Source organism: Drosophila bipectinata, chromosome 2L (assembly GCF_030179905.1).
Source record: "Drosophila bipectinata strain 14024-0381.07 chromosome 2L, DbipHiC1v2, whole genome shotgun sequence".
In the NCBI taxonomy this organism is placed as follows: domain Eukaryota; kingdom Metazoa; phylum Arthropoda; class Insecta; order Diptera; family Drosophilidae; genus Drosophila; species Drosophila bipectinata.
Window position 1 is genome coordinate 3,308,704 of NC_091736.1, and position 18,998 is coordinate 3,327,701.

An 18,998-nucleotide genomic window follows, 5' to 3' on the forward strand; every position below is an offset into this window, starting at 1 on the left:
TAATACAAGGAATGGAATTGTGGGTTTTTATTCCTCATCGGAATCATCGAATAGACTTAATCTTGGCCTTGAGTATCATATAGGATGCTAGCCTGAAAATAACAATCATCAGGGTCAGTGCGATGACGTCGTTCCAGAACTGATCTCCTCTCATGGTAATCTCCTCCAGGAATTTCTTTGGGTATCTGTATAAGGAATTACACATTAATGTCTAGAATCTCAAGAGCAAAACAAAGAACTTACCTGTAATGGCAGTAGAGTGCTTCGTCGCAAGCAAGGGTTCCTCGATCCAATCCGTAGATCGCTGCTATGAATCCTTCCAAACCATATCTTAAATATGATATGTGACTGCCCCATTTTAAGTAGCTTGGCAGATCCCGCAATGTGACACCAAAACCGGCGAACATCATCATGGGAATGGTGAGGACAGGCGCCAGGAAGGTTCCATTGGTCACGTCAAACCAGGCACCGATCATCAGACCAAAGCTTTGTCCCACAAACACTGTCATTAAACTTATGACGAAGAACATCCAAAAGCGGACCCACTCCATCGGCTGATAGCTCCATAAGTAGACGATGACAGTGAAGAGGAAACAACTTAAGATCTACGGTGGATATAGAGGAGATTCCAATAATTTCGAGATTGCAGTCACAATGAATGGTTACATACCGAAACGGGGAGATCTACCAGAGTCATGGCGGTGTAGTAGGCTTTAAGGGAGTACCAGCGATTGAAGTGTTCCTTGATCAGAATAGACAGCTCAATGGGGACTAGTCAAGATTAACTACTTTTAGTTACTGATTTAGATTTAGAAGGTAATTTCGATTCTTACAAGTCAAAACCGTTAACATCATCGTCGTCATGGAGTGGTGCATCAAAATGGCAAATAGCAGATTGTAGTTGTCTAGGACACGAGATCCCTCCCGCCCTGTGTGATCGTACATGGCACCGAAAAGAGCCGCCACGGCAATGTTGACTCCGATTCTCAAGTGAGTCATGGTCGTATCCCTTTTCGCTTTAATGTATCCTCGTCGTAACAGTACAGAGCACTGGTTCGTGTAGCTAGTGTCTTCCAAGGATCGGGTTTTGCTTTTCTTGGGAATTGGAAACTTTCGCATGAGCGTCTCAGCCCGCAGCACACTACTGGGATTATTGAACCAGGTAAGGCAGCTTCCGTTCTCAGTGGCACTCTTAAGGGTATCGATCTTGTCGAAACCGTATTCCCCACAGGCAAGTTCAATGACTGTGAAAGGAAACATTTCAATAGATTTTTAGTTAAACTATTTATCCCTTCGAGACTCACTGTAATCCGCTGGATTGTGGTACATGGGACATGGCAGTTCCACGGACTGCAGGAATGGTACAAGTTTCTGGGTGCTGCCCTGGTAGACGCAGTTACCAGCCGAGAGGACATAGACCTGGTCGAAGATCTGGAACAGCTTGGCTGTGGGCTGGTGAATGGTGCAGATAATGGTGCGTCCCTGGCTTGTCAGTCTCTTCAGAAGCTCCAGGACCTTGGTGCACGAGCTACTGTCCAAGCCACTTAAATAGAAATATTAAAATAAGAAACAGCTTAGCAAGTAGTAGTAAGGTTACTTACGTTGTAGGCTCATCGAGGAACATCACAGTTGGATTGTTGATCAATTCCATGGCAATGGAAAGTCTTTTCTTTTGACCACCGGACAGGCGGACTGTTAGGGTTTGATCATGGTTGTAGAGACCCAAGAGCAGAAGAATATCTTCAATCTGCAAGGAGATATTTGTTTATTTTATTTTTAAAATTGTGGACAATCTTTGTAACTCACCCTGCTCTCCTTCTCCTCGTAGCTGACGGTGTCTCCCAGCTTAAGATCAGCAGCTATGTGCATATTCTCGTTGACAGTCAGCAAGGGCTGGAGGCGATCGTCCTGTGTGATATAGCAGGACATGCGGCGGAAGGAAGCTGCAAGGTAAATACTTTGTTAATCTCTCGAAAGTGACCGTAAGCTTTAGAAACTTACGCAGATCTCTTCGCCTTCCGTTGAGCAAAATAGATCCATCCACACCGGTTGTTTTGAAACCAGAAAGGGCATCCAATAGTGTAGACTTTCCGGCACCAGAGGGTCCCATGATGGCAATGAGCTGGCTGCCGGGGAACTTTCCGCACACATTGTGCAAAATTTCTTTGGATCCTGAAACATAAAATTAATGGAAATCAAGTTAAATCTTAAATGTATGTGATTTTTACAGGTCAGCCTAATTGCCAGTTATAATTCATAGTAAGAAAATGAAGTCTATATACTTGTGTAATTGATTGGGAAATAATGACACAATCATTCAACAAGTTATTAGCATTATAGACAGCTGAATCTGATTAAAGATAAATCTTTCATAATAGGTATCTAGTTTGAAAATAGTAAGAAAAGTATTTACTCAAACAAGTTAAACGCACCTACTAGCGTCGCAAAATTTGATAAAAATGGCACGATTGACCACCCATATTACCCATATCTTTATATTTAGTATAATTACCGCCATGGGGAAGAGAGTTGTGTGGTCATCGGCCTGGGCCCTAATCAAGTTACCAGGGGCAAGCTGTTCAGATACCAAACGACTGCTTGTTTCCTCCTGAACTTTGATATTGGCCAGAAAGCCTTGTAAAAACCAAGAGCCATTATATCGAAATGCCAATACTCTATTCAAGATAGGAAAATGACTTGGCTATTGCTTGTGGAACCTCTGCAAAAAGGGAATTTATGAATGACTAACTGGTGCCCTCCTGATTAGCACGCACTGCCGGAAAATATACAACCGGGAAGGAGGTGTGATCGGTGTATATGACGCTTATCTAATCAATGGAGAAGCGAGTTGGTTAACTAACAAGCAAGTGTTTATGGCTGATTGGTATGTGAAGCTTTGCCGAAAATATATTAACCTTGAGGGTAAGTTCAAGAACTGAAAATGTTTTAACTAAACTACTATTTTAGATATTCAAAGAAAATCAATAATCATAGAAGGATAATCCTTTGGAAATAAAAGATATACCATATAGAATACAGGAAGCTTTTGAAATGGTGGCCAAAAAGAAGCCGCAGATCGTAAAATATATTATACAATTACTGAAAGTCCACTGGCAATCTTATCGAGCCATATCTTAGATCATACGATCGTATTAGTTCATAAATATCGCCTTCGATTTTATGTATTTTTCATTATTTATTCCCCCCTCACCTCGTTTGAAACCCAAGTTCACAGTCAAGGACAACTCCTTGAACTCCATGTCGACGGGCTCGCGAGCAGGCAGGTTATTCAGAGCATCTGTATCGAAGTGCACCTCCTCCTCCTCGACAGGTTCCAGCGGCGGCTGATTGCTGGCAGTGGACCCGTTGCTGTACCACGCCTGGGGTGGCGTAGGGGCGGATGTGGGCGTGACAGTGGTCGTTGTACTTGGTTGGCCATTACGTCGACCACCAGCACTGCTCACGGGCTCTGTGGTGGCATTGTAGACGCGGCTGTTGGGCGCTTCTCCGATCTCGATGCCCAGGCCGAGTCCAGCGACGCCGGACTCATTGCCGAATAGAAACTGCTCCCTCGTAGTCGCCATAGTAGCGGTATCCTGTCAACTATAAAATAAAATATGAAATTAAAAAATGATATATAGACCATGTTATGTTTTAAAAGTTTGGTAAAGCTGGAAAATATTTCTTTTTCGTCCAAAACCTGCTTGAAAACTTGCACTTTTTTATGTTGACTAACATACTTAGTCATCCTATGATTGATTTGAGGGATTATGCAATGAAAGTACACATGTAGCTTGTGCGTGACTATGTCTTTGAATGTTGTATGTGCAATATGTATCTGGCGGATGGCTACTTTCGTTTAGTCCATTAGGAAACTGGTTTTAATGCAGCTTGCCTCGCACTTTGATCTTAAAACTAATAGACCAATCAACCTTTGTCTTAAATAATAGTTCAAGTAATTAAATCAATCATAAGCTTTAACTGTTTTTTTTATTAATCGAACACTTAGCATCCCCTCCTACTAATGCGAACTAAGGCATGTCAGTCTCTGGATTTCTGGATTATCTGACCACAGTCTTAATTAACTGTAGCGTTTACATAAGCGAAATATAGCACGCAGTTTACTCCACATTTCGCATTGCTGCAAAAAAAAAGACAATTAAATACGGATTTGCGAAAAGATCAAGGTACAGCGGGCAAACAATAAAACAGCACAATTGAGTGGAAACGAAAATGCAATCGTTAATGTTGTGTCGTATGCACATCTGTGCTATTGATTCCCCGATCCCATCCAATCCAATCCGATCCCATCAGCGGTACAGATCGGAACGGAGGCAATCGAAACAATAGCATTGTCCCATGCAGAGAATTAACAAATGGAAACGTCGTCGCTGTTCTTGCTTCTGTTTAATCCACGAAAACAATTAGGAAATTTCTAATTAATCGATTTTGTTTTACATTCAAAATAAATATTCATTTTTGGAAATGTTCTCTTGTGGGAAAATATTTCAAAACCTAAATAAACAAATAAGAGCTTTAATAAGGTTTCTAGAAAGTGTATCTTTCTTATCCTTTGGATTTTTTTTAGATCTAAATATTAAGAGATAGAGCTTTATTTTTTATATAAAACTTCAGCTACAGATTCCAGCCAATCTGGCGCGTACTGTCGGATTCAATCACAACAAAAGCATTGTTCCATGGCTGGCATTAAGAACAAATGCAATTGTTGAGTTTACTGGTGACGAATTGCCATATAGTATAGTAGGCTATATAGACTATAGCTAAATACCAGGCAGCATCTTATCAGCATCTGGGTGAAAAAAAAAAAACCAATTTCCAAGGAGGGCATTTTCCAACTGGGACATTATTGTTTTGCGTTTGCGGTTTTTTTTAGTTGGTTAAGTTTAGTTGGGTCAGGTAAGCACTGGAACAAGTTATCAGAGCTGCCAATTACAATACCATATACCCAATACCCGGTGTCATTGCCCCATTGGGGAATCTCGACATGTAAGGGCGAAGGGCGTTAGTTTTGACGAGTATGACGTTGAATGAGCTTAATCAGTTCTTATTAAAAATTGATTAGTGATACGAGAGTGGTGGTCACGTTTCGCCACATTTGCCATTTTGTGGCGATGGAAATGGCTATTTGCAGTCGAAATTCCTTTGTTCTTGGGCATTACATTTCATGTTTGCCTGCGAATTCTTAGATCAGAGCTCGTGCCGAGGCTTAAGTACATATATGGAGGTACATATGTATATAGTTTGTATGCTGATGCTGCCCTGAAACATTGTTTTGTATTATGTATTGCTTGTATACCTTAAAAAAATGCTGAACGAATAAACCGGTTCACGGTTACCCATCCGCCAACCCTCCTCCTATCCATCTCCGGCTCATTTCTCCGCCGGCAAGAGATGGATTCGAAAGAAGCAGCAGCTGTTCGATTGGAGAGCAGCAAATCGGTAGCACTGGGAACAGATTTCTGTTTGTACTCTGATTATCTGAATTTGATAATAATACTGAACTAGACAAAAGCTCGCATTCCATCTTTAGGCTGCGGTTGATGTCAGATTGGTTTTTAATGTCAGCAAATCGGTTTCATTTACTTCACAGGTTGCAATTCCGCAGCACAAAGTGCGGTTCAAGCAGTTATCTAGGTATATATTTTAACGGAAGTGACCCAGTCTCGCAGGTTTGGCGTCGCCACAAGATACTCATCATTTGTATCTTTTTTATGGTAGATACATGAATCACAGAGCAGATACATGAATCTAAGAATTGTCGATATTTGAGGTGTGTGGGTTTTATTCACGCGCTTTTATATTTTTCACAAAAAACTAAATTATCTAACATATCACAAAGTTAAAAGGATTTTAAATAGTATCTTGAGATTAAAACAGCATAGATTACCAAATAAAACTATGCCAAAAGGGTCTCTTAACTTTTATTTTTATGGATCTTCTGGTACAGTTTTATTTTTTTATAACTTTTGTCAAACATAAAAACAATGTTACACTTTATTTTATTTAAAACTCCCCCGATATTTATTTATTGATTTATTACATCAATTTTTATTAAAAATTCTCTCAAATCACTTAAGTTTCAATAATTTATGTACAATTCTATATCTATTTTTTTAAGCTTTAGAAAACAATCACTTCGTTGGTATCCTTACCCTCAATAAGAGTCAGGATTTGAGCACTTTTGCAAGGATTTTTTTTATAGAAGAAATCGAAACTCTTCGCACTATATTGAAACCGTCTAACTGGCGATCCCCGCAACCGAATATCAGGCGTCTTCGAGGCGACGTGCACGACTGGACGGTCAGAAAAGCAAACTGTGATCCCAGCTAGCTGCCGCGCTGGTTGTGGCTATATGGCAATGGTAATTCCCGTTCCCCAAAAGTCGGAGAGCTGCTGGCTTCATCGGTTCCCAGCTGACGGCGACGACACGCTCACAAAGAACACGATCGGCTGTAAATATCTGAGCGAACGTCTTGTGGGTGTGTGAGTTGAACACAGGCTTTATCGTAGGGGCTCAGTGATGTTGGGAAAAGGGAATGTTAACAATTAAATACAAAATTAATCAAATAATATTGTAAACCAAACAAGGTCGCAAAACAAAAACAAATATATTTTATACAATATTTAAATTTCTGAAATTCATTCATTGACATTTAAATTTATTTATTAAATCTGTGGGTGTATTGTGAGTAACTACACATTTATGTTGTATATTACCCTGGCAAAATGGTACATAGAATGCTATTAAAATAGAGTTAGTGTTGACAAGCAGAAGGGTTAAAGTTCGTTGAAAAACTCCCAAATAAAAGTAAAAGGTCTTGACTGGAAAGTGGCTGAACTAACACCTCTAACACGACGATCACTTGCTTGCCTCTGTTGGCTTTTATTTCGCATTGGTTATTAATGTTTTGGCGTTGTTATATTGTCGTTTTCCTTCGTTGATAAGAACCACTCAGGCACCCATACACCAGCAGCTTGCATGCGCACACAGATACTACTCACCTGTGGCAACTGATTGAGTTTTTGGCAGTACGATCTCCGATCGGTGTTACCCGATCGAACCGCTTGACGACGGAGCGGGATTCGTTTCGGTTACACTAGAAATATTTCGTAAAATATAAATGCTTCTGAAAATAGGTAATCTATAATTTTATATAAAAATCGTTGGCTTATATAGATGTACTGTATAAAAGAATAAGACTCTTATCATAAGAGAGAGAGAAGAAAGTAGAAAATAGATTCTTTATAAGATTCTAATGCTGATTCTTTAAAAACCCTCTTTTAAATTCTTAAAAACGGTTTCCATTGTTTTTATTTTTTTCTTTCTTGATAGAATTTTCGTATTCTTAGAGTGTAGACTCCCGGTATCGGGTCTCAAGTCCACATATCGAATTTCTTCGACGCTCTATAATAGGCGTATACGTAATACGTAATAAAAAGTTCGCTCAACGTTGGTTTCGACGACGGTTTCTTCACTCAGCTTTTTTTTGTTTCATACCGTGAGACAATGGCCAGTTCTATCCCTGCTCGGTATTATCACGGCGTTTTATTATGCCATATGTAATTTATACAATGTGTGCCCACCCACACTCTGGCATCTATAAGGTTCTTTGTGCCTGCTCGTGAATCAGAATGATTCCGCTGATTAGCTTCCTGATTCCGACGTTCTTTGGACCCTTGCAATTCATTAGCATTCACCGAAGGTAAAGGTACTTTAACCTTGAAGCACCTTATCCAGATGATTTTATTGGACCTAATGGGAGTTTCACAATATTTGTTTTGATAATGAGAAGAAAGAATGACACTTTAAAATCTAATCAACGCTTGCCAAAAGTATATTTATAAAGAAGAACTTCATCCAACAGCGTCATCAAATTTTAATGGTATTTGCTTTCTTAAATAATATTCCCAATAAGTTTTTTATCCCAAATGACCTAAATCACAGTTCTTAACTTTTTCTATGATGACCGCATATGTGTTCCATTTCTATACTTCCCTTCCCGACTTCCCTGTAAAACAAAACTTTGATAAGTGCCTATTTAGTTATTATCGTAATAATTGCTTCATCAAACGAACCCCGACCGTATGAATCAATCCTCTAACTGGACTTTGACCCTTCTCGAGTCGAGCTAAACAAAAGCCGATTGATATAGTGAACTACTGTATGTTTCCAAGCTAGTAATGGAGACAAATAAAATCTTAAAACACGTCACGGTTTTGTTCTCAAGTGAGCTGTCGCTACTGGTAAGCCTCCGAGGGAGATTGATCTTTGGACTGAGTGGGTTCCGGGGATTAGAATACACTCGGGGGCTAGAGTGTACGCCTACCAATCTTCCGGAGACGTCAAAAATACTACTCGTATAAATAAGCATTTACATAAGTGTTTGATAAGTTTAAATATTGACCACAACTTTAGTACAATCTGCACGCTGGCGAACACCCAAGCCAAAGATAAGATTACGATTTACGATCGTTCGCGACATATAACAGCTATAGGAAATCGTAAATAAGGCGCATGGGAACGCATCTTTCTTTAGACTAAATCAAGGCAATAGTTTGAGTTCCTCGTTTAAGCTAATCGCATCGCGCACCTAGTTCAAATATATTTGCGAATATCATTCTGCCCACCGATCAGTTTTATAGATTTCCTCGGTCTCGGACTTATCAGGTGCCATGTCCATGTCGTGGTGACTGTTATTGGATGTGTTCTAAACAAGCAAAGTCCAAATTTTTAGCGGCTTCTTTAAAGCTACATACTTTCTTTGTGATATGGCTGAGGCATTGTCGTGGGTGATTTGTCCAGATTGGGTGCAATGAATCTCGAACCCAAATGGGTCCCGCTGATAATCGTCAGTTGACGCGTGTTCTTTTGGCAATAAAAGCATGATCTCTGTCGGAATCTCTGGCAGATCGGAAGCGGTTTATTTCCACAGATTTAACGATTCTTTTATGATGACTAATGGTGTGATTTTGAAACAATTTACTTGTCATGGCAATTATTAAAATGAGTTTTTTTTCACTAATTTTCTGTTTAAACAAAAACTAATTTTCTATAGGATATCCTTCTATATTTATGAAAACTTTTGCTGTATCTCACCATGAAATGAATTTTCAGGACTTTACGTTCATAGTATTCTTACCATAGCAGAATTTCAGGATCTGGAAACTATCATTTGATGATTGCTTAACAAATTTCTCACACACCTGAAATTTTGCTCAACCGGATTGTGTGCCACATTGGTAACGGTTCAGCAAGATACAGGCGCGAATGAAATATGCCGCTTGAAAGGATTCTTCACTAAAAATCCAGAATGTATGCTGTACTGGCACTGTATGATTGGTAAAACCGTAACCGCAACTTTTCCTGACCACGCTCGGACTCGAACTGATGGCCCAAAACTCGGAACTGTTTCTAGGTAGCCACTTCTGATCAACCCGGACCCGTACGGGCGGTAGTCTAACAATCTGTCTATTTGTATGTGAAAGCATATTAGAATTAGAGACCCGCAACAAAAGGAAGAGCTGACAATGCCGGCTGCCTGGTTGGCTGAGTGCCTCGGTTGGGGTTGGATGACTGGCCGACTGGCTGAATGGGTGGGTGGGTCACTAGCACTAGCCATAGCACCACTTGCAACAGCGGCGCATGCTTTCTAAACGCCACCGTTTAAAATTGTTTTTGTTGTTGGCTGTTGTGGGACGCACCTTACTAATACAAATAGCCAAATGGAAGCGGAGCGACAGCTGACACCATAAGTAAACGCGCCTTTTAACGAACGACTAGCGACCCCACCTAGTATCACCTGGAATGATTACATAGACTAGATAGAGGATGGAGAGCGGCGATGCCCTGGCCCCAGGGTCGCCACAGTCGCCATGACGTGTGCTCGGTCAGAACGGTCGGATTGGTACATAGCCAGGCCGTATATCATTGGGCAAACACCCAGGACACGGAGGGATCCTGTCATATATCCTGCCATTTCAGTTTAATACGCACCCATAAATGGGTTAATGACTTGGCAAATGCATTTCCTAATTAAATTTGAGTCCCAAATGCAGTGGGGTTCTCGAAAAATTAAACTGGGTAGAGTCTGCCAATTAACCTAGTTTTAAAAGGCGTTAAATATTGTCATAATTTATTTAAATAATTCATAAAACAAATATTAATTTGAGGAATCATAACTTGTACCTCTTTTAAACAGATCTTGTCTCAAAGTTTCAATCTGAAGGCACTTTAAGTGGCTAGTTAATTATATTAATACAAAATCAGTTAAAAACTTATTCTATTTCTGATACTTTTCTTCCTCTAAAATTGTATTAAATATACTTCCCATTTGAAAGTGCAAACCTTTCTTTTTATTTAAATCCCTTAGGAAACTACGCAGACGTTACCAGAGGTCCTTTGCCTGTTTCTTTTTTATAAGCCATCATTATGTACATACGGTCAGCACTGAGACACACCTATTTCCACAGCCAATCCTTAAAACCATACAACCATTTTTATAAACCAAGTCTAGTAGTAACACACCCACTCTCTCCCGTTGCGGAGTGCCACTTTTCGCGCCCCACAAGTTGCCCTTTTTCAAACACGATGTGCCCTTTTTGTCAAGCAGAGCCCAGGACAGAGCAGCAGGGATGATCCGCAGTCGTTAAAAGGGCGCGTCCTGCATTAATACTTCCCAGCACACATTGCCAAATGTCAGTCGAAATGGGATTGGCCCCTAAAATGAAACTTCTGCCCAGACATACGGTCGACTATGCTTCCAAAAATTAAACTTTGAATGCAAGTTTTCTACTTTAATATTCTTAATCATATATTTATTATAAAATAAATAACAAATATTAATTAAATTACTTTAAAATGAAGAGTAAATTAAGAAATAGGTGCGAAATGAGAAGGCACTCCTCCATGTTCTCCTATGTCCTCCCGAATCTCCCTCCTGAAACACATTAACACACTAGGCGTGCTGACAGCGCTGACCATTGGCGAAGAGCTACTCCTATGTACAGGTGGCGTTATATAACTAGCTGATCCCAAACTCCCGGGGCTAACCCATCCCTCTTTTGTTCTGCCTTACATTAAATCTAGGTGAGGGTGTGTTGGCCCGGCCGTTCATCGAAATTTAGTATCAATGAGCATGATGCTCCGCCATTTGGATTGTATGGTTAATTTAAATGCAACTATTTAATTAATTTCAGCTCCGCCCGCAACGATTTGTTTGCACATAATTAAATCGACTAATTGGATGCCAGTTTTTACTATCAATTAGACTCGGGCAGGGCAGGGTGTAACTTAATGCCTAACATAGTGATACAACAAGCTATGCCATGCTGGTCTCTTCTGTGGTTGGGGATTCTGTGGAGTCGTGTTTCAGAGCCGGCTGTCCCAGTGACATGGGCAGGCGATCTCCCCATCGGCTTACTCTCGCACAACTGTAGGCAGACCTGGGAACAAGAAAATAATTAACAAAAACTTCTTTAAAATTATAAACTTTACTCACTTTCCATGCTTTGACTTTGTGAATATGACTTCTTGAAGATTCCCCTCCTCGGTACAAACTCTGCAGATAGCATGTTTCGATCGCACCAATGTAGGCCGTACAATCCGAGGCCATGAGCGAGATGTATCCGATGGTGGACCTTTTTTCAGAATGGCATAGCTATAAAGGGATGTGTGGCGGTCTCCCAGATGGTCGCTACCCAAGCGCAGAGGGGCGAATGATATGGGGAAATTGCAGGGCGTCCGATCAGCTAAATCTTTTAGGCGCGGACAACTAACATCATGAGGACACTGGAAATAGTTTCAAAAGTAATACTGTTTACTATCTACATATATTAAAATGATTATTGATAACCTACAGGTGCAACCGTGTGCCCTTCTTGCTCCTGATTAAGCAGAAATCTTCTTGCCTCATTGACCAACTCGCTGCCCCGTCGAGTCCCTTCCTCTGCAATGACCAAATAGCCATCACATTTCCGCCACAGATTACGTAGCACCTCTTCCCGTTGCTCTTGGTTCGCCAATTCAAAGAGAGTATGCGATATAATTACTAAATCATATTGGGTTTCGATGGCGGGCAGGAATTGTCTGTAGTATACATTGCGTAGGGACATCTGTTTGTTCTCGTGGCCATCCCTCAGGATTAGCTCAGAGATCTCATTCATTTCTCGGGATTTGTCCACATTATAATACTCGAATATTTGATCACGCCACAGTTCACTGGCCACCCACATCCCAGTACCGATGCCGGATCCGAAGTCAAAGAAACTACGCGGCCTAAAATTCTCATCCCGCTGGGCAAGCTCTGTAAGCACGCGCTTCATTACGGCATACTCCTGTGCACCTCGAGCTACTGCATACACAATGGCCTCGTAGGCTCCGTACTCAATACTCTTCCAAGAGTAAATACGCTGACCCAGTCGCCGGTTGATTTCAGCTTCCCGTTTACGTTTCCAGCGAGCCCCCTCATCCTCATCCAGCATTGAGAGGCGATCCAGCGGCATCTTAGCGTTCACCTCTTCGACAATTATGCGTTTCTTGGCCTCGATCTCCTCCTGCGACGGTGGCGGGTGACGTGATCGAATGTATGAGTTTAACTGCTGCCCATCGCGGTGAATCTTTTTAGCTGGATAATCGCCTACGATGCGCTTCAGAGTCTCGCTCAACTGTTTGGGCAGCTCAACATGATTGGGTTTTACCACTCCAGGGTGTTTCCTGGGCTTGATAGTGGCCTGCTCCAGGCCAGATAACACAGCCGGCTCCACATCAACGGCAATCTTGCTGGTGAAGCGATGGAACAGCGGAACTAAGCTCCTTGGTGTGTAATTCAAAGATAGCATTCCGTTTTAGGATGTAATATGTAACCACAAAATCATAACAACAGATGGGCCATGCACGTTTGCCGGTTGGCCAGTGCTGGAAAAGTCACTGGCAATCAGCTGATAGAGCTACCAGATAGATTCATTTTTAAGAACAGCTAAAGTTAAATAAATAGCTCCATTATAATTATAAATGGTTTAAATTTTCTTTTTCTAATTACTATTTTGTTTTAAATACAATTTATTTAATCTAACCAAAACATCTTTTAAGTTCAACTTCGCATTTAAAGCAGAAAGAAATTATTTGTGATCTAGTTATCGATAATTTGATAAAATACTAACAGGATTACCTCTGCTGTACAAACAAATATGTATTTTTTTTAAATCTGAAAACAACAGGCTTCGAAGACGCGCCATGTAATTGGCTCTTAAAAATGGATGAATATGAAGCACAAGTGAGCGAAGGTGAACCTAATCTTATCCAAACTTCCTTTACGACATTCCTTGCACCAAACAGTTGCTCGTCGTGGAGCAGGCGTTGGAAAATGCCACCGATGAGCATCAGCGCCAGGAACTTCTAGCCTTAAAAGGAAACCTACAGGAGCTTCTATCACTAACCCGAGAAGGAACTGAGGATGCAGCAACTGCCGACAATGCAGACAACTTGGATGATGAGCTGGAGCGGCTTAAAAGCGAACTCAACGATATGGAGGCGGTGGGAGCCTCCAAATCCAATGAAAACGAGGAGCAGCAGTTGGCTGATCTACGGAACAAGTATACCTCAATGGTGGGGGAGAAGTGCTCCGCCCCACACGAACATAGTTGGGGCGCCTTAAGCTACCACAACGCACTCATCTGCGGTGTAGACGACGAGGTGATCATCAACGGTGAAGGCGTCTTGGACGCTCGGTTGAGGGTACTTTTTACCAATCCCACGCATCGCGAAATGTTGCCTTGTTCTTACTACCTCGAGGGAGAGTGCCGATTTGACGAGACACGGTGTCGGTATTCCCACGGCGCACTCGTCGCCGGAAGCTCCATCCGCAAGTACAACCAGCCCGATTTTCACAAATTATCTCGCAGTTGTCCAGTGCTAGCCCAACTCCCAGATCGATTGTGGCATAGAGGCCGGGTTCTATGCGTAAATTTTGTGGAGCAGGTGTGCCGGGTGCGTTTGGATGGGCAGGAGCACAAAGAAAGGGAGCGTGACTTCAAGTTCGAGGAGCTCTTTCCCCTGACCACTGATCAGGAGGATGAGCTCACCAGTGAAGACAGCTCTAGTGTGAATGATGGGAGCAGCGATGAAGCAGAATCGGATATGGATGACTTTGAAGCTGCCAGAAGGGCTCGTATGGTGGAACTAAGTTTGTTTACTTTCAAGCCGACAGAAAAATTGGGAGCCTGGGAGGAGTACACCCGAGTAAGACTTTAAAATATATCATAAAATGCTGAGTATACTTCAAATTCTGATTTTTCAGGGCATAGGCTCAAAGCTTATGGAGAAGATGGGCTACATACACGGAACAGGACTTGGATCGGATGGCAGAGGGATTGTGACACCTGTAAGTGCGCAGATTCTACCAAAAGGTCGATCCTTAGATGCTTGCATGGAGCTAAGAGAGGCAGCAAACGGTGACAAGGATTACTTCAGTGTAGAGAGGAAATTACAACGAGCCCAGCGCCGCCAAAAAAAGGCAAATGAAAAAGCCTACGTCCGGGAATCTCAACGGACGGATGTCTTTAGTTTTCTTAACAGCAGCGTCCTAGGAAGTGAGAACAAACAACAGACAGAACCGGAGTCGAAAAAGCCTAAAGGAAATGATTTACAACAGCACTCAACAAAGACGCTTAATGTAGAGACGGTCCGTATAGCTGATGATATTCGTAGGAAGCAGCGAGATATCGCAAAGGTGCAACAATCTCTGGATCGAAACACCGGCGACGTACAGCTTCAAAAACGCCTTCAAGCACAAATGCACAATCAAAAGCAGGAACTAGCCACGTTGCAGGCTCAGGAACGGACTCTTAGCAAGGAGCAACAGACGCGCAAAAGCAAGAATAAAATGTTTGAGTTTTAGAATATATAAGAAATATAAGAAATCTTTACGAATACGTATAGATCTCGTTGAACTTTAATTGCAAATTGACTTTTATAACTTAAAAATTAATGCCCATCTTAATTATAAAGTAATACCCGCCGTAATGATACCCGTCATGTATTGCTCCAACAGAGCTTGAGCCAGGTGAGCACCATTCTGCACCGCCAAAGAATAGGCCGTGTCCCCGTTTTCATTGGAGGCACTCAGATCCAAATCCCTGGCCAGTAACTCGTTGCAGGTATGAGGGTGATTTCCAGCAGCTGCGTACATAAGCGCTGTGTTTCCCATAATGTCCATGTGCGTCGATTCCGCTCCGTGATCCAACAGAAAACGAACAATCTCGTTGTGCCCGCCGGCGGCTGCCAAGAGGAGAGGACTGACTAGATCTGGTGCCATGAAATTTACGTTGGCGCCAGCTGCAACCAGAAGCTGCACTGATACCAACTGTCCATAGGATGCAGCCCAATGGAGGGCGGTGAAACCATGCCCGTCCTTGAAGTCAATATCTGCAAGACGTCCTCTTTCCGCTGTCACCTGCTCGTCTGTGATCTCTCCTTGGCCGGCGCGTTCATGGAAGGATAGCGAGACCTCGACAGGACAAAAGGTGGCCTCCGTGTTGCCGCGCTGTAGATTTGTGAGAACTGTGGACTGTGGACGGTACGGCAGAAAAGCACTCTTTCGCTTGGCGTCCAGCACCAACGTGGAAGTGGGTGCCGATCGTACATCCTCATCTTCGTCAGAATTTCCGTTGTTTTGAAGAGTACCCGCTGGCCCAACCATTTCATGCGAAAGTTTGTTTACCTTTTGAAAAACTTGTTTTCTAGTTTATGCCGCTAGCAGTTCATGAATATACAAAATTACAATAATGTTTCATATTTATTTATATTGGAATTATGTTTAAGGTAATAAAGCCTTTTAATGAGCTTTTATATAATATAAATAGAACAAAACCCAGTAAAAATATACAAATAATATTTTAATAGTTTATTCGTATAACCGCGACCAGTGTTGAGCAACATACCAAAACGCTGCTGCTGTTATCGATAGACCGCTGGCTTTTGTTTGGTTTGTTTTCGTTTCGTTTTTCTTTTCTTGTATCGAAGCTTAATTTGCGTTTAATTATGTAAATTTATTTACCTGATTTGTTAGCACTGTGTTTGTGTGTTTCATAACAGGTTTAGCCACCGCGACGCAGTTGTTTTTTGGCAAAAAACGTTCCTGCACCTGTTGCCCGATTCGTTGGTGCGAATTCGATTTCAGTGCAAACCTGCGTTTGGCCTTTTTTATGCCCTGTAGTTGTAATCGCTGGCAAACTAATTGCGTCGAAGTTGGATTCGATCGGTGAAGCAGTGCGAAAATGGGCAACACCAGTTCAAAGGGGGAGTCGGACGCCAGCGAGCCGCCCCTGGAGGGGGGGAAGCACAAGGCCAAGCTACAGGTCCAGAACCAGCACAAAGGCAGCACAAACTCTGCTTCAAGTGGCGGCAGCTCTGACGTAGGCGGCAGCAATAACAGCCTAATGGTGCAGCAGGCGCAAGGCTCGATGACCAGGTCCGCCTCCGGGGCAGATGTTACCGAGAAATTCCTTACCCAGTTGGTGCCAGTGGAGAAGCTGGCCGAGATTCTCAGAGAGCAGTCGTCGGCCAAGTTCGGCGTTAATGGTATAGTGTCAGACGTCTTTGTGGTGAGTAATTGGCAATGTTATCAGCTCGGGCCCACTCATAAAAATCACCCCTCTTCAGTCACAAGTCTTTCCGCAGTACGCGGATTTGGGCCAACGGCTGTACAGGTTGATGCATTCGAATTCCAAGGCCACCACCAAGCATCTGGGCGCCGTGGCCTTTCGACAGCAATGTGAGCGCTTTCTAGGCATCATGGACGATGCAAAGACGTTGGAGTGCTACATAAAGATGTATTCGCAAGACGACAATCCAGACTTTATCGACAAAACGGGCGTGACTCGTCTGCTACACATATGCTATACCATTGCCATGCAGCACTCGGGCAACGCTGTTCTGTGCCCCGCCATCAACCGCACCTTTGGCTCCGTAACGAAGTCGATTTTTCTTTGCCACGACAGCCTCAGTCTGGGCTACGTGTGTCGCTGGTTTGAGCAGAACCTCATCCGCCTCGTGCTGCTAGTACACAAGTACTGCGTTCATACATTGTCCACCGCCTATCGCGGTCTGGAACAACAGACGCAGTCATGCGGCATCGAGCTGCAGACCCCGGTGCTTGAGCAGCGCAATCCGTTCACGGACACTACAGACCACAGCGGAGGTGCAGGTTTTTTGGACTCCCTGATGCCACTCTCACAGGCATGGCTCTTGGCGGGAGCTCTGCCGCCACTCTACTCCAAGCCACAGACTTTAGCACCATCGCCCGCAAGCAAGAGCAACAACAATAGCACTGCATCGTCAGTCGTGCAAATCTTTAAAGAGAAGCTGTCTATGATTCCGTCGCACTGGACGCTACTTTACGATTCCAACGAGCACGGAGTAGGTGCCAATCGTTTTCTGCATCACGTTCTGGGCTACCGGGGACCCACACTCGTACTGCTGCACACCAAGGACGAGCAGACGTACTGCATTGCTGCACCCAGTGAATGGAAGGAGACGCACCTGTTTGTGGGCGGGGAGGGAAGCTGCGTCATTCAGCTGCTGCCTAAGTGGGTAGCGCTCGTTTAGTAACTGGCCCAGTAATTACTAATTATGTTTGTTAAAGGTTTGTGATACTGGAGAAGAAGCCCAATATTCTATATCTGAACACGAGCATACGCGGCTACCCGAAGGGATTGCGTGCCGGCGCGGATCCCCGCAAGCCCATCATAGCGGTCGATGAGCACTTTGAGAACGTTGACTGCAAGGGTCTAGCAGCAGGACTAATGTCAATAGAGGTATATAAACCAAACCAGCAATGCTAAAACCACCTTTATCATATATCTGTATATTTTTTTACTTTAATTATATTCATGTACAATAGCCTTATTTAACAGAGTATATATTATATATGTGTATATGCATATATGGTATATGGTGTAAAATTTATAGACGTATATTGCACACACACGTCATATTCTCCAGTCTAAGCGGTTAAAAACCACACACCTGTTCCTTCTAATGGCCAGGTGTGTTCGTACGATGCATTTAAACTAAGTCTACGATTCTCCTTACCACTCACAACAACACTCTCTACCAACAACAAGAACTACACATTGCTCTCCTCTATCATCATCCACAGGTCTGGGGCTGCGGCGACAAGACATCACGCGAAGTGCAATTGGACATCAAGAAGTGGCAGATCAAGGAGGCCGAACGACAACGAACGGTGAAGCTCACGGCCGCCGACTGGATGGACCATCCGGATCGATATCTACTCGAGCTGGGTGGCAGGCAGAACTACAACAACTGATCGGAGCAGTAGCTGCGTGTATATATATATAGCATATATAGCATATAAAAAGCAATCGGTGTGCCTTCCATTTTGGGGGCATTACGCGTCGAAATTTTACTGGGATTCGTTACAATTATGCACACGCAGCACGAGAAGCAATCACTGGACTGAATTTGTTTTTAATTGATGTTGATTGATATTTGGTTTACTTGTTTTTTTCTATTATCAGCGTTTAGTATTCAATTTGATTTATGTTCGTAACGTGAATTCCGTGTATATGCCTTTAAATGTACTTCGTTTTTGTGTCTGTTTTCACTGCAGACCTCTGTCATCGTGTCCGACAATTATAATTTAATGTTTGTTTCGTTTTGTATCTTCGTTTAAACATAAAATAAAAGTATTATGAAAAGACATGGAAGTGCTAAACAAATGATTCAATAAATGTTAATTATAAAAAATACTAAAAGCAGCTAAAAATTTCGTTTTTTTATCGCTGGGAATGTGTGATAAAAAGATAAAAATGATAACACCAAGGTCCCTTTCAGACGGAATGTAAGGAGGGGTCAATGATATTGCGAATTCGTCAGATTTCTCTTATCAAGTCTGAGATTAGCGAGAATCGAAACGATAAGAATTTATGTATTAAATGTGAAAGCTTAAACTTAAAAG

At 42.5% G+C, this 18,998-nt stretch overlaps 5 protein-coding genes across 5 annotated transcripts; 2 read left to right on the forward strand and 3 right to left on the reverse strand.

Annotated features, from left to right (window-relative positions):
* Window positions 1-40: 40 nt before the first annotated feature.
* Window positions 41-6,313, reverse strand: LOC108124505 (ATP-binding cassette sub-family G member 4). The gene is made up of 10 exons (XM_017240226.3): window positions 6,174-6,313; window positions 3,212-3,603; window positions 2,002-2,172; window positions 1,807-1,943; window positions 1,602-1,747; window positions 1,305-1,543; window positions 834-1,244; window positions 671-771; window positions 244-605; window positions 41-185 (listed from the first exon to the last, which is right to left on the reverse strand). The coding sequence occupies exons 2-10, from the start codon at window positions 3,582-3,584 to the stop codon at window positions 44-46; spliced, it is 2,082 nt and encodes a 693-aa protein (XP_017095715.2). The 5' UTR covers window positions 3,585-3,603; window positions 6,174-6,313; the 3' UTR covers window positions 41-43.
* Window positions 6,314-10,863: 4,550 nt separating this feature from the next.
* On the reverse strand, window positions 10,864-12,932 carry LOC108124315 (ribosome assembly protein METTL17, mitochondrial). The gene is made up of 3 exons (XM_017239929.3): window positions 11,878-12,932; window positions 11,520-11,809; window positions 10,864-11,463 (listed from the first exon to the last, which is right to left on the reverse strand). Exons 1-3 carry the CDS (start codon window positions 12,856-12,858, stop codon window positions 11,340-11,342), a joined length of 1,395 nt encoding a protein of 464 aa, XP_017095418.2. The 5' UTR covers window positions 12,859-12,932; the 3' UTR covers window positions 10,864-11,339.
* A 211-nt stretch (window positions 12,933-13,143) lies between these two features.
* On the forward strand, window positions 13,144-14,973 carry LOC108124500 (zinc finger CCCH-type with G patch domain-containing protein). Its single transcript, XM_017240219.3, has 3 exons — window positions 13,144-13,292; window positions 13,355-14,257; window positions 14,316-14,973. The coding sequence occupies exons 1-3, from the start codon at window positions 13,272-13,274 to the stop codon at window positions 14,913-14,915; spliced, it is 1,524 nt and encodes a 507-aa protein (XP_017095708.3). The 5' UTR covers window positions 13,144-13,271; the 3' UTR covers window positions 14,916-14,973.
* LOC108124502 (DNA-binding protein RFXANK) lies at window positions 14,910-15,805 on the reverse strand. Its single transcript, XM_017240222.3, has one exon. It carries the CDS (start codon window positions 15,714-15,716, stop codon window positions 15,018-15,020), a length of 699 nt encoding a protein of 232 aa, XP_017095711.2. The 5' UTR covers window positions 15,717-15,805; the 3' UTR covers window positions 14,910-15,017.
* A 194-nt stretch (window positions 15,806-15,999) lies between these two features.
* LOC108124499 (uncharacterized) lies at window positions 16,000-18,806 on the forward strand. The gene is made up of 4 exons (XM_017240216.3): window positions 16,000-16,620; window positions 16,679-17,604; window positions 17,661-17,832; window positions 18,177-18,806. Exons 1-4 carry the CDS (start codon window positions 16,294-16,296, stop codon window positions 18,345-18,347), a joined length of 1,596 nt encoding a protein of 531 aa, XP_017095705.1. The 5' UTR covers window positions 16,000-16,293; the 3' UTR covers window positions 18,348-18,806.
* The last annotated feature ends 192 nt before the right edge of the window (window positions 18,807-18,998 follow it).

What these genes read in the sequence shown, in the direction of transcription:
- LOC108124499 (XM_017240216.3), top strand. Translation starts at nt 16,294, where the DNA reads ATGGGCAACACCAGTTCAAAGGGGGAGTCGGACGCCAGCGAGCCGCCC. An exon ending in GTCATTCAGCTGCTGCCTAA is followed by an intron (nt 17,605 to 17,660) that starts GTGGGTAGCGCT and finishes TGTTTGTTAAAG; the next exon opens with GTTTGTGATACTGGAGAAGA. An exon ending in CAGGACTAATGTCAATAGAG is followed by an intron (nt 17,833 to 18,176) that starts GTATATAAACCA and finishes CATCATCCACAG; the next exon opens with GTCTGGGGCTGCGGCGACAA.
- LOC108124315 (XM_017239929.3), bottom strand. Translation starts at nt 12,858, where the DNA reads ATGCTATCTTTGAATTACACACCAAGGAGCTTAGTTCCGCTGTTCCAT. An exon ending in AAGGGCACACGGTTGCACCT is followed by an intron (nt 11,810 to 11,877) that starts GTAGGTTATCAA and finishes AACTATTTCCAG; the next exon opens with TGTCCTCATGATGTTAGTTG. An exon ending in ACAAAGTCAAAGCATGGAAA is followed by an intron (nt 11,464 to 11,519) that starts GTGAGTAAAGTT and finishes TCTTGTTCCCAG; the next exon opens with GTCTGCCTACAGTTGTGCGA.
- LOC108124500 (XM_017240219.3), top strand. Translation starts at nt 13,272, where the DNA reads ATGGATGAATATGAAGCACAA. An exon ending in TGGATGAATATGAAGCACAA is followed by an intron (nt 13,293 to 13,354) that starts GTGAGCGAAGGT and finishes TGCACCAAACAG; the next exon opens with TTGCTCGTCGTGGAGCAGGC. An exon ending in CCTGGGAGGAGTACACCCGA is followed by an intron (nt 14,258 to 14,315) that starts GTAAGACTTTAA and finishes CTGATTTTTCAG; the next exon opens with GGCATAGGCTCAAAGCTTAT.
- LOC108124502 (XM_017240222.3), bottom strand. Translation starts at nt 15,716, where the DNA reads ATGGTTGGGCCAGCGGGTACTCTTCAAAACAACGGAAATTCTGACGAA.
- LOC108124505 (XM_017240226.3), bottom strand. Translation starts at nt 3,584, where the DNA reads ATGGCGACTACGAGGGAGCAGTTTCTATTCGGCAATGAGTCCGGCGTC. An exon ending in CCACAATCCAGCGGATTACA is followed by an intron (nt 1,245 to 1,304) that starts GTGAGTCTCGAA and finishes TTCCTTTCACAG; the next exon opens with TCATTGAACTTGCCTGTGGG. An exon ending in TGGTAGATCTCCCCGTTTCG is followed by an intron (nt 606 to 670) that starts GTATGTAACCAT and finishes TATCCACCGTAG; the next exon opens with ATCTTAAGTTGTTTCCTCTT.